This window comes from Erpetoichthys calabaricus, chromosome 8, assembly GCF_900747795.2.
Source record: "Erpetoichthys calabaricus chromosome 8, fErpCal1.3, whole genome shotgun sequence".
NCBI lineage: Eukaryota > Metazoa > Chordata > Cladistia > Polypteriformes > Polypteridae > Erpetoichthys > Erpetoichthys calabaricus.
The window spans coordinates 77970425-77983918 of NC_041401.2; the positions used below are offsets into that span (position 1 = coordinate 77970425).

Sequence of the window (13494 nt, forward strand, 5' to 3'; positions counted from 1 at the left end):
CGCTTTAAACCTATCTACTCATTAACAAACTTTTCGTTGAGTCATGCAGTTTTCACTTAGGTACTGAGCCAACGTCCTTCATTGAATTTCAGTAGCTTTCACTACCTCTGTCCAAAGACGCCTCACTGTGGCATGTTGTTCAACAACGGTGCAATTCAGCATTGGAGCATACATGTTCATTTGGCATTGGATTCAACTAGACTAACGGCAGAGCACTGGACTGTGAATGTTTGAACCATTCATAAGCCACTGCAAACATGTTGGACTCCATCAGGTTCTATCTGTTGTGGTTACTACGTAACTTCAAATTGTCTTTACTTTTTGAGTTGCCTTATATATATATATGTATATATATATATATATATATCTGCGGTGGGTTGGCACCCTGCCCAAGATTGTTTCCTGCCTTGTGCCCTGTGTTGGCTGGGATTGGCTCCAGCAGACCCCCGTGACCCTGTGTTCGGATTCAACGGGTTGGAAAATGGATGGATGGATGGATATATATATATGTATGTGTGTATATATGTATATATATATTCATTTGTCTCATATATATATCTAATTAATCATGGTTAATCCCATATAACATTAAAACGTAATTATAAAGTTATATATGGTTATAAATCATGACATAAATATACACTGAATCATAAATTTAATGTGAAATCAACAAAAATGAATAAAAAAAAAGTAATGGCATTGTTTAAACTTAAACAATGACAGTAAATTTGAACTTTTAACAAAATACTACTTGAGCAAGTGCAACCTGAATTTGAATGCCTTCCTAAAACGAAAGTTATAAAGAAGGCAATAAAAAAACAAGGCCAATTTATTAATTATCAAGTTGGCATAGCATATGAGACACAGACGTGTTGAAGTAAAAATTAAATGATCGAAATGACTGTTGACTTTGAATGCACTGCTAAAGACTGATTTAACTGAAAGAACAGGCAACTCTTAAATGGGCAAACATTCAAACTTGTGTTAAAACTCTGTAAATACTACCCTCAATTTTTCATCACCATCAACAACTTAATAATTATACACTACACAAGTGTTTATCAACTGGTGCACCACAGAAATAACGGTGTAACACCCCTGGGTCCAGACCTGAGAGAGAAATGCTCCTTAAGTGGTCGAGACCTGTCTGAGGAAGATGGGACTACCTGGAGACATGTTGGGTGTTCATCTGCCAGGGTCTGTGTTCGCTAGAAACTCTCGTAGAGCCAAAGGGACAGTGGGCATATAAATTGCCTCTGACCCCGGGTCAGTGGAATGAGGCAGAGGGACAAAGCAGCTGGAAAATGAGTCCAAAGTGCTCACTAAGTGCTGTGTCTGTGAACAGCAATCTCCAAGCTGCCTTTTTTTTTTTTTTTGCCGCCCCCGTTCCACCCCTACGGACAGTTTAGCACATATATAGATTTAATGCTTTTGTGGTTGGTAGACTCATGGTGTGCTGGATTTTTTGGGTTACAAAAAGTGCGCTACCACAGAAAAACGATTGGAAAACACTATTCTGCCTACACCTTTGCTCCTGGCACCCTAAAAAGATCTCTGTAGCTGCTGCCTCACTTAAAAACTGACACTGTGCATTACTTGGGTGATTATGTTGTGTTCGTTGCATAAATTAGTGAAGATACTGCAAACATGAATCATGGGTAGGGCAGTCAGCACTGTAAGCTGGATGGCAGACCAGCGAGGTACTAGAGAGTGCCACTCAAAGATAACTTATTTAGCACAAGGACAACAAGGTCAAGGTATTGGAGTGGCCATCACAAACCACTGACCTCAGTCTAATTGAAAATTTGTGGGCAGAAATTAAAAAGTTTGTGTGAGCAAGGAAGCCTACAAACCTGTCCCAGTTACACTGGTTCTGTCTGGAGGAATGTGCCAAAATTCCAGCAACTAATTGTAAGAAGCTTGTGGAAGGCTGCCCAAAATGTTGGGTTCAAGTTAAACAATTTCAAGGCAATGATATCAAATATTAACAAAGTGTACAGTGGTGTGAAAAACTATTTGCCCCCTTCCTGATTTCTTATTCTTTTGCATGTTTGTCACACAAAATGTTTCTGATCATCAAACACATTTAACCATTAGTCAAATATAACACAAGTAAACACAAAATGCAGTTTTTAAATGATGGTGTTTATTATTTAGGGAGAAAAAAAATCCAAACCTACATGGCCCTGTGTGAAAAAGTAATTGCCCCCTTGTTAAAAAATAACCTAACTGTGGTGTATCACACCTGAGTTCAATTTCCGTAGCCACCCCCAGGCCTGATTACTGCCACACCTGTTTCAATCAAGAAATCACTTAAATAGGAGCTGCCTGACACAGAGAAGTAGACCAAAAGCACCTCAAAAGCTAGACATCATGCCAAGATCCAAAGAAATTCAGGAACAAATGAGAACAGAAGTAACTGAGATCTATCAGTCTGGTAAAGGTTATAAAGCCATTTCTAAAGCTTTGGGACTCCAGCGAACCACAGTGAGAGCCATTATCCACAAATGGCAAAAACATGGAACAGTGGTGAACCTTCCCAGGAGTGGCCGGCCGACCAAAATTACCCCAAGAGCGCAGAGACGACTCATCCGAGAGGTCACAAAAGACCCCAGGACAACGTCTAAAGAACTGCAGGCCTCACTTGCCTCAATTAAGGTCAGTGTTCACGACTCCACCATAAGAAAGAGACTGGGCAAAAACGGCCTGCATGGCAGATTTCCAAGACGCAAACCACTGTTAAGCAAAAAGAACATTAGGGCTCGTCTCAATTTTGCTAAGAAACATCTCAATGATTGCCAAGACTTTTGGGAAAATACCTTGTGGACTGATGAGTCAAAAGTTGAACTTTTTGGAAGGCAAATGTCCCGTTACATCTGGCGTAAAAGGAACACAGCATTTCAGAAAAAGAACATCATACCAACAGTAAAAATATGGTGGTGGTAGTGTGATGGTCTGGGGTTGTTTTGCTGCTTCAGGACCTGGAAGGCTTGCTGTGATAGATGGAACCATGAATTCTACTGTCTACCAAAAATCCTGAAGGAGAATGTCCGGCCATCTGTTCGTCAACTCAAGCTGAAGCGATCTTGGGTGCTGCAACAGGACAATGACCCAAAACACACCAGCAAATCCACCTCTGAATGGCTGAAGAAAAACAAAATGAAGACTTTGGAGTGGCCTAGTCAAAGTCTGACCTGAATCCAATTGAGATGCTATGGCATGACCTTAAAAAGGCGGTTCATGCTAGAAAACCCTCAAATAAAGCTGAATTACAACAATTTTGCAAAGATGAGTGGGCCAAAATTCCTCCAGAGCGCTGTAAAAGACTCATTGCAAGTTAATGCAAACGCTTGATTGCAGTTATTGCTGCTAAGGGTGGCCCAACCAGTTATTAGGTTCAGGGGGCAATTACTTTTTCACACAGGGCCATGTAAGTTTGGATTTTTTTTTCTCCCTAAATAATAAAAACCACCATTTACAGACTGCATTTTGTGTTTACTTGTGTTATATTTGACTAATGGTTAAATGTGTTTGATGATCAGAAACATTTTGTGTGACAAACATGCAAAAGAATAAGAAATCAGGAAGGGGGCAAATAGTTTTTCACACCACTGTATGTAAACTTGTTACCCACTGGAATTGTGTGAAAAAGTGAAATAATCTGTCTGTGAACATTGTTGGCAAAAATTACTTTTGTCCTACACAAAGCAGATGTCTTAAATGATATGCCAAATTTATAGTTTGTTAGTATAAACTCTGTTGACAGATTATAAAGTGAGTTTAAAGAATTCACCGTAAGTGTATGCAAACTTCTTACTTCAACTGTAAATGCAACCAACTAGTACATGTAATTAACAATTCTGAAATGATCTCACAAAAAAAAAATGTATTAATTAGCCCAGCATTAAACTGGTTATTTTCCAATATGTAGCTTGACTTTTCTAATATTGTCCAGCTAAGTCATTTTAAGGCAGAACTATAATTTTGATTATGATCTTGCATGCGAGAAAACAATTATAAAAGAACTCTGTAAAAGTGTTTAATCAGGTGAACAAATGTAAAGTAGGAGGCAATGGAATGATTTTGGTAAAGTGACCTTCTGTTTCCTTAGACTGATGGACTAGTAAGGCATGATTGTCAGAGAAGGAAAGATTCCAGGTGACTGGAAAAAGTAAGTTCATCTTCCAGTAAATAATGGATAATTTGTATTATTTAATATTAATAATTAAATTGTATTATTAATTAGTTTAATGATATTAAATGAGTAGGCATAATTGGGCAATCTAACTTTAGAAGCAGAAAATAAAGGTAGGTGAGAAATTTTTGCAAAAAAAAAAAAGGAATCAGGTGTAAGTAAACTAAAATGCAATTTAGTTTTATGATTTGAGTGGGATCAATGAACACAATGTTTATTGTAAGATATGTGAAGCAAATGCACCAAAACATAGGAAAGAAGATGTACACATCTGAAAAGACATGCAGTGTAGGCAGTAGAAGGACATTATGAAAATAGGGAGTGCATGCTGAACAAAGATTTTAATAATATTATAGTACTTTTATTATTGTATTACATTTGACAAAAATAACTTTTACTATGCTGTAAGAAATATATAATCATTTTTTTAGTAGTGCATTCATTTTGTGTGTTTAATTTATTACATCCGCTGTAAAATATCATTTCAATACATGCTAACCAACAAGTGAGTTGACTTTCACTATACAAAAAGAACCCAGCTCTAGAACAATGCGTAAAGCAACATATATTTTATCTAGTTTCACATTTGCAGCGCAAGGAGATACAAGTCAAAATAAACCAGTTGCTACTCTAGCTGCAACAGGAGGAAGAAACCTGCCTTTAAGCCACTGCTTCTAAATGTCCAATGCAGACCCTTTTATATTTACATACACTAGGGCCAATTTATTGTCACCAATTCTATTTTTAGACAGTGGGAGGAAACCGGAGCACCCAGAGGAAAGCCATACAGACATGGGGAGAACATGCAAATTCTATGTAAGGAAGAGCCAGGATGTGAACCCCGGTCTCTTCACTGCAAGGCAGCAGTACTAATGGTGCCCCACCATGTGCCCTATGTGTATATCTATATGCATATATCTACAGTTAGGTCCATAAATATTTGGACAGAGACAACTTTTTTCTAATTTTAGTTAGTTGAAGTGCAGACTTTCTGCTTTAATTCAGTGGAGTGAACAAAACGATTGCATAAACATGTGAGGCAACTAAAGCATTTTTTTAACACAATCCCTTCATTTCAGGGGCTCAAAAGTAATTGGACAATTGACTCAAAGGCTATTTCATGGGCAGGTGTGGGCAAGTCCGTCGTTATGTCATTATCAATTAAGCAGATAAAAGGCCTGGAGTTGATTTGAGGTGTGGTACTTGCATGTGGAAGATTTTGCTGTGAACAGACAACATGCAGTCAAAGGAGCTCTCCATGCAGGTGAAAGAAGCCATCCTTAAGCTGCGAAAACAGAAAAAACCCATCCGAGAAATTGCTACAATATTATGAGTGGCAAAATCTACAGTTTGGTACATCCTGAGAAAGAAAGCAAGCACTGGTGAACTCAGCAACGTAAAAAGACCTGGACGTCCACGGAAGACAACAGTGGTGGATGATCGCAGAATCATTTCCATGGTGAAGAAAAACCCCTTCACAACAGCCAACCAAGTGAACAACACTCTCCAGGGGGTAGGCGTATCGATATCCAAGTCTACCATAAAGAGAAGACTGCATGAAAGTAAATACAGAGGGTGCACTGCAAGGTGCAAGCCACTCATAAGCCTCAAGAAGAGAAAGGCTAGATTGGACTTTGCTAAAGAACATCTAAAAAAGCCAGCACAGTTCTGGAAAAACATTCTTTGGACAGATGAAACCAAGATCAACCTCTACCAGAATGATGGCAAGAAAAAAGTATGGAGAAGACGTGGAACAGCTCATTATCCAAAGCATACCACATCATCTGTAAAAGACGGTGGAGGCAGTGTGATGGCTTGGGCATGCATGGATGCCAGTGGCACTGGGACACTAGTGTTTATTGATGATGTGACACAGGACAGAAGCAGCCGAATGAATTCTGAGGTGTTCAGAAACATACTGTCTGCTCAAATCCAGCTAAATGCAGTCAAATTGATTGGGCGGCTTTTCATGATACAGATGGACAATGACCAAAACATACAGCCAAAGCAACCCAGGAGTTTATCAAAGCAAAGAAGTGGAAAATTCTTGAATGGCCAAGTCAGTCACATGATCTTAACCCAATTGAGCATGCATTTCACTTGTTGAAAACTAAACTTCAGATAGGAAGGCCCACAAACAAACAGCAACTGAAAGCCACTGCAGTAAAGGCCTGGCAGGGCATTAAAAAGGAGGAAACCCAGCATATGGTGATGTCCATGAGTTCAAGACTTCAGGCTGTCATTGCCAGCAAAGGGTTTTCAACCAAGTATTAGAAATGAACATTTTATTTCTAGTTATTTAATTTGTCCAATTACTTTTGAGCCCCTGAAATGAAGGGATTGTGTTAAGAAATGCTTTAGTTGCCTCACATTTTTATGCAATCGTTTTGTTCACCCCACTGAATTAAAGCGGAAAGTCTGCACTTCAACTGCATCTGAGTTGTTTCATTTAAAATTCATTGTGGTAATGTGCAGAACCAAAATTAGAAAAAAGTTGTCTCTGTCCAAATATTTATGGATCTAACTGTATATCTATATCTATATATCTATCATATATATTAAAGCATACAGGCATAACACTCAAACAGGGTGTAGTCCAAATTCCTGAATCATTCTGTAGGCAAACAATGACAAAATAACAATGCTTTCTGTTTCCTATTGCCATTTTGCAACCAACAAATATTTTGTAAAAGTCTGTTTTGTTCAGCTCAGATGACTTCACCTTTACAATTATGTGGTGTCCGATTTGCACATGCTTATTACATCACATTACACAGGTAAGTGTGTGGACTATCTTCTTCCAATTTCATAGACTGTACACTTCAATGAATAAGGTGCAATACAGCATTTCCAATAAAAATGAAAGTACAATTTTTAAGATGATAGATTTTTTCTTTACCTGTGTTTTGCCTGAATCTTTGTTTAAAATTAAGATTAGAAAATATTATTGCTCCCTTATAAACACTTTTTTGATGGTGACTAATATAATTCCATTTTTCACAGTACTCCTTACTTGCTGAAGAAAAAAATGGACCTTGAGTTTTGCATTGACAATGTTCACTTTGTACTACCTGAAGAAAACAACACTAGCAGTGGGCAGCATTTCTTTGCTCACTGGAATGTTTTTTTGAATTGCAGTATGTTAAAAATATCTGAAAAAAATTTGCTTGCAGTGTCCAGTATTAACTTTGAATTTCTGTTTTAGAAGTAATGCAGTACAATTAAACTAACCACCTCACAGATTACACAATTAAAATACGTAGAAGTTGCAAGTCTGTGTTTTATAGGTTTAGTTATTCCCATTTTTGTCAGATATCCTGCCATATATCTGTTGCTGGTAGGATCACGAAGAGCTTCTTGTAGTTCCATTAAAATAAATGTGGGTTGGACAAGGATAGATATACAGTACATTGCCCCCAATAATGTTTGGGACAAAGACACATTTTTGCTTGATTTACCCCTCTGCCCCACTGTTTAAAATTACAAATCAAACAATTCAGAAGTGATTAAAGTGCACAGTGCAGACTTTAATTTAAGGGTATTTGCATACATTTCAGTCACACCATGTAGAAATTACAACACTTTTTATACATGGTCCCCCCATTTCAGGGCACCATAATGTTTTTTGACAATTGGCGTCACAGATGTTCGTGATAACTGAGGTGCATTTCATTGCTTCATTAGTGCAGCCATAGGATACCTCACCTTGCTTCTACCCTTTGGAGTCTGTAGTTGCCATTGTTCAACATGAGAAAAAGAACTGTGCCAAAGTCAAAGAAGCCACTATGAAGCTGAAAATCAAGAATAAAACTATTACAGACATTGGTAAAACCTAAATCAACTGGCTACAATATCATTTAGAAGAAAGAATGTGCCAGTGAACTCAGTAGTCACAAGAGACTGGTAGGCCAAGGAAGACATCCACTGCTGATGACAGAAGAATCCTCACTATGGTAAAGAAAAAAAGTCCCAAACGCCCATCTGACTGATCAGAAACAGTCTTCAAGAGACAGCTTTGTATGTGTCAGGAGACTACTGTCTGCGGAAGACTTTGTGAACAAAAATACAGAGGTCACACTGCAAGATGTAAACCACTAGTTAGCCACAAAAATAAAATGGCCAGATTAGAGTTTGAGAAAAAGATCCTGTAGAATTCTGGAAAAAGGTCTTATGGACAGACAAGACAAAGATGAACTTATATCAGAGTGGTGAGAAGCGCAAAGTATGAAGATGAAAAGAAACTGCCCAAATCCAAAACATATAACCTCATCTATTAAACATGGTGGAGGGGGTATTATGGTTTAGTCATGTATGACTGCCACAGGTACTGACACTCTTATCCTCATTGATGATGTAACTGCTGACAGCATTTGCACAATGAATTCTGGGGTGCAAAGAAACATCTTAGCTACTCAAGTTCCATTAAATGCCTCCAAACTCCTTGGACTACACATCATCCTACAATAGGATGATTCCAAACATACTGCTAAGGTAACACAGGAGTTTTTCAAGGCTGAAAAATTGAAAAAACTATCGAATGACCAAACCATTCACCTGATTTAAATTCAATTGAGCATGCTTTCCATATGCTGAAGAAAAACCTTATGGGGATAAGTCATGAAACATACAAGAGATGAAGATGGCTGCATTAGTGGATTGGCAGAGCATCACCAGAGAAGATACTCATCACTTGGTGATGTATCTATGAATCGCAGACTTCAAGCAGTCATTACATGCAAGAAATATGCAACAAATTTGACTACTTTAATACCATTGCTATGTCACAAACATTATGATGCCCTGACGTGGAGGGACCATGCAGAAAAAGTGTTGTAATTTCTATACATTGTGACCGAAATGTAGGCAAATACCCTTACATTAAAGTCTGCAATGTGCACTTAAATCACTTCTGAATTGTTTGATTTGTTATTTTATACTGTGGAGAAGAGGGGTAAAACTAGGAAAAATGTGTCTTTATCCCAAACATTCTGAATGGCAGTGTATATCTTGGATCACGTATATGTAAATATTAATTTCTATTTACATATTTATATGTCTTTCTGGTTTTTGTAATGAAGTGCTTATTTTTATTCAGCAAGTAAAACTTCTCTGCCTACTCAGTCTATGTCATAGATCTTCTGAACTCTGTTTGAAAATCCATTTGCAAATCTGCAAATGCAAGATTGAATGTGTTTAACATAAGAGTTTCCTGGTATCAAACTGCAACTTTCTATCTGTGATAATAACAATGCTTACCACAACATGATGGAAAAGCAGTTCCCAGGACTTTTGCAATTTCTGGTGAGTGATCATGTCCACAATGTCATGAAGGAAGTACCCTGGGGATCAGGAAAGGATGTATTAGTTCCACAATCAAAACGGGGTAACAGAACAATACTCTTTGGAAGACAAGGCCTGAGAGGAGCAACAATGACATTCTTAGTTTGAAGCAATGGCATGAATATCGTTTGCATCACACAGCTTCAGCATGAGTCCAGAGTAGCCAAATAATTTCATGTTAACTCCACAAAATAAAAGCAGACACCCATGTCTCATTGTGCAATCTATTACATGCAAAAGCAAACATACAACTAAAGTAACTATATAGGTCCTGTTGCATTTCTGTCTTCACAGACATACAGTACCCAGTTACAAAAAGATAAGAGCCAGTAATTTTGTGAGCTGTGTTACAGGAAGGGTCTTAGAGCATTGTGACTATACATTTGGCCCTCTGAGTGTTAGGCCAGGTTTTGGCTTTTGCATTCGCTGATATTAAATTAAACAGAACCCAGTTCTTTAAGTTTAAGGAGAACTGCATCAAAATTTGATATTCTCGTTCCTGTACCTTTATTCATTCTACTGTGTCTGAAACTCCTTCCAGACCCCTGTTTTACTTTTCTGGTTCATTTTGTAAATTATACATGTGAGGATTAGAATTCTTCAATCCTTCCTATTAAAAGCAGTTATTTAATAATAAAAATACATAAAAATAAAAATTCAAACATGTGATAAGAAAGGAAATTAAAAAAAGAAGTCAAGAAAAGGCTACATTCTCAAAACCATTTCATTAAATTCAAGATCAAGTGTGACTGGAGGCTATTCCAACAGCACTGTGTGCAAAGAAAAAAACAGTCCTGGACTGGGCCCCATTTAGTCTCAGGGCAGCAATAAGGAACTCTCCGAAATTCACACCAAAGTATAAGCCCCATTATTATTAACTTATGAAACAGCAGACAAAGAACTAGAATAATCCGTTGGATTATACTAGAAGTTTGATTTCCATCAAGAATAACTTCAAAGTCCTGCAGCTCACCAAAACCTGGAATGCCACCCCACTTGAGGCACATCTTTTGTGAAGCCCCACTATCTTATTCATTTAAAGAAATGAGCAAACTAATTTATACACATCTTAAAAGTTTTTAAACTCAGTTAAACTTCTTCCCTCTACATTGCTTTGAGTAAAACCAACTGCTTGCTAACTGTTATTTGTTCACAATAACAGAGGGTCTAAAACTTAGTACTGGGACTCCCTTTAGTAGAATTTATTTTGTTCCAAAAAATGCCTGCTTTTAAATCGACTCTCATCTTATTTAAATAATAAATTAGAAGAAAATGTTTACTGAATCTTGCCTGTTCACATTCTGTTCTTTGATTTCATTTGCACTATTTATGCTATTTAAACCAATGCTTTTTTTTTGAACACACACATGGAAGTAATGGTCAAGACAAAGATTTCTTGTCTTCTGCACCTTGCTATTTATTTGGATACAAAGAAAAGTGTAAACTCTACAGAAAAAAAGTGTTAACATGGTTAAGCAATACAAGACATGGCAACAACAAAAAAATCTTTTGTAGAGTGGCAGAGGTTGGAGGGGTGTTGTAGTTAATGCTGCTGTCTCACAGCTCCAGAGTAATGAGTTTGAAATCTAGCTTTCAAAGACTTGATAAGTTCTTTTTGTGCCTGTTTTTTCCCTAGATACTATATTATTTCTCCCACATCTTAATAATATGCAAGTTATATAACAGGTAACTGTCAACTCTAAATTGGCAGATTGAGGGTGTGTGTTCCCTGTAATTGGTTAGCTTTGCTTTCAAGGAAGATTTCCATCTTTCGAGAATGATTTCCATCATCCGCCCCAGTGCTTATAGGATAGACACATATAATGTGAAATATTTATTCTCCGAGACAATTCTTAAAATTGTCTTTTGGTATAGAAGCGGTACAGAAAAAAAAAATCAGGCTGGGTATTCCAAGCCATTAATTTATAAATGGAAATAATATAGCAAATTTGCCAACATTTACAATATAATAATTCTCTATAAACAATCTCTTCTCACCAGTAAAGGCATTCAGCCACTTCTTTTTCATATAGAGCATTGTTCTATCAAAGGGCACACTCACATCATTACTTGGTCAATCTGGTTTGATTCTTAAAACACCCTTTTATGTATTAATGTTTATAGATTATTCCTTGTTTCAGTTCAGATTTTTAGTGCAGGTAATATCAACAATCTTCATTAAGAAAAAGAGAAAATGAGATTAGCTATTAACCTCTGCTTGAATTTATTTAAAGTCTAGACTGAAACAGAGACTCATCCCCAGCACAGACTATTTCCAGTGTAATCTGTATGAATGAGGTAGTACTGAAACCACTACTTTAAATCTCATCCATATAATACACAGACTGCCAATTCTGGAGATATTAATTAGTAAGAATTTTACACTGTATAATTTGAAGACAAAGTGAACTAATAAAATAGCAATAATTTGATAGTTACTTTAAATAAAATCATGTTGCTTGTAGTTTCTGCACTTGTTCAACTGCATTCAGGCACTCTAGGGATCTCTAACTTCTTAGGAAAGCTATAAGCCTGACCTGAAAGCTTGTGAATTCTAAAAAAAATCTATTTTTTATATTGTTATTCCGAGATTTTTGCTGCATTGGGCAAAGGTTTTGTTTGTTTGATTATATTAATATCCAGAACAAAAATTGAAAAGGTCAGTTCTTGTATAATTAAATTCCTTTGTAAGTCAGTAAAAAGCTAAGATTTTGCAAAATACCAAGTTATACCTGCTGGCTTTTATTTTCCCTAATGCATTATACTCTTGGTATAAGTAAAGCTGAGACTCAAAATTTTTGTTTTCTTTTTCATCCAAAAAAAAAATTGTACAACTCTGAAATAGCCAAATCATAACTACATAAAATCATAACTATATAAATATACTTAGTTACAAGCTGGTCAAAAATGATAAAACCACACTAATTTAATGCAGCTGACAGATGTAGAAAGTATTTTTTGGCCGAGTCTGAAAAAATTACTGACATAACTGTGCAGAGTTGAGGCAGAACCTCTGCGTTTTTCCCCAGTTGATTCTGGGGTTCATCAGGGGTGTGTTCTTGATCCTACTCTGTTCAATGCTTGCATGGACTGGGTACTGGGCAAGGTCATGGGGTCCAGCAGCTGTGGGGCATCTGTTGATGAAGAAAGAGTCACTGATGTTGACTTTGCTGAAGACGCTGTGATCTTCGCAGAGTCAATGGAGGCTCTGATCGGGGCTCTCAAGAGACTGAGAGGAGTCATCTGTGTGTTTCTGGGCTTGCAAATGTCCTGGGTAAAAACCAAGATTCAAGCCTTTAATGACCTCTTGGGCACAGCCATTGGCAGTGTGTTTGTTTGCAGAACGAGTGTCAACCTTGTCAAGAGGTTTACTTACCTCTGCAGTGACATTCATATCTCTGGTGACTCTTCCTATGAAGTCAGGGAGAGCATGGGGGTCATTAGGTTGCTGAAAAGGGGAATGTGGCACTCTCGATATCTATACAAAAGGACAAAGGTCTAAGTTTTTAGAGTCCTAATACTTCCTGTCTTGCTATATGTTTGCTAGACATGGACGTTATCAAGTGACTTGAGACAAAGACTGGACTCCTTCGGTACTGTGTCTCTTCTGAGAATCCTTGGGTAATAGTGGTTTCATTTTGTGTCAAACGAGCGGCTGCTCAAGGTGTCCTGAATGAGGCACAATACCTGCATTGTGAGGTAGTGTCAGTTACAGCACTACGACCATGTGGAGTGATTCCCTTAGGGTGATCCGGCTCGCAGGATCCTCATTGTTGAGGACCCTAATGGCTGGACCAAGCCAAGGAGACCCCCACGTAACACCTGGCTGCAGCAGACAGATGATCATTTCCAGAAGGAGGGACTGGACCACATGTCTGCCTGGGGGATCCCGAGCGGTTTCATTGTGTGGTGGGTGAGGTAACTCGCTGTACCAGTGCATGCTCCCCAACCTGACCTGA

General features: G+C 37.7%; 1 protein-coding gene across 1 annotated transcript in view; it reads right to left on the reverse strand.

The window, feature by feature from the left end:
• Positions 1 to 13494, reverse strand: part of tlcd2 (TLC domain containing 2) — a 33284-nt gene that overhangs the window by 13191 nt on the left and 6599 nt on the right. The window contains exon 3 of the mRNA XM_028806894.2: positions 9452 to 9534. Within this exon, the coding sequence (XP_028662727.1) occupies positions 9452 to 9534 (83 nt within the window). The remainder of the gene's footprint in view (positions 1 to 9451; positions 9535 to 13494) is intronic.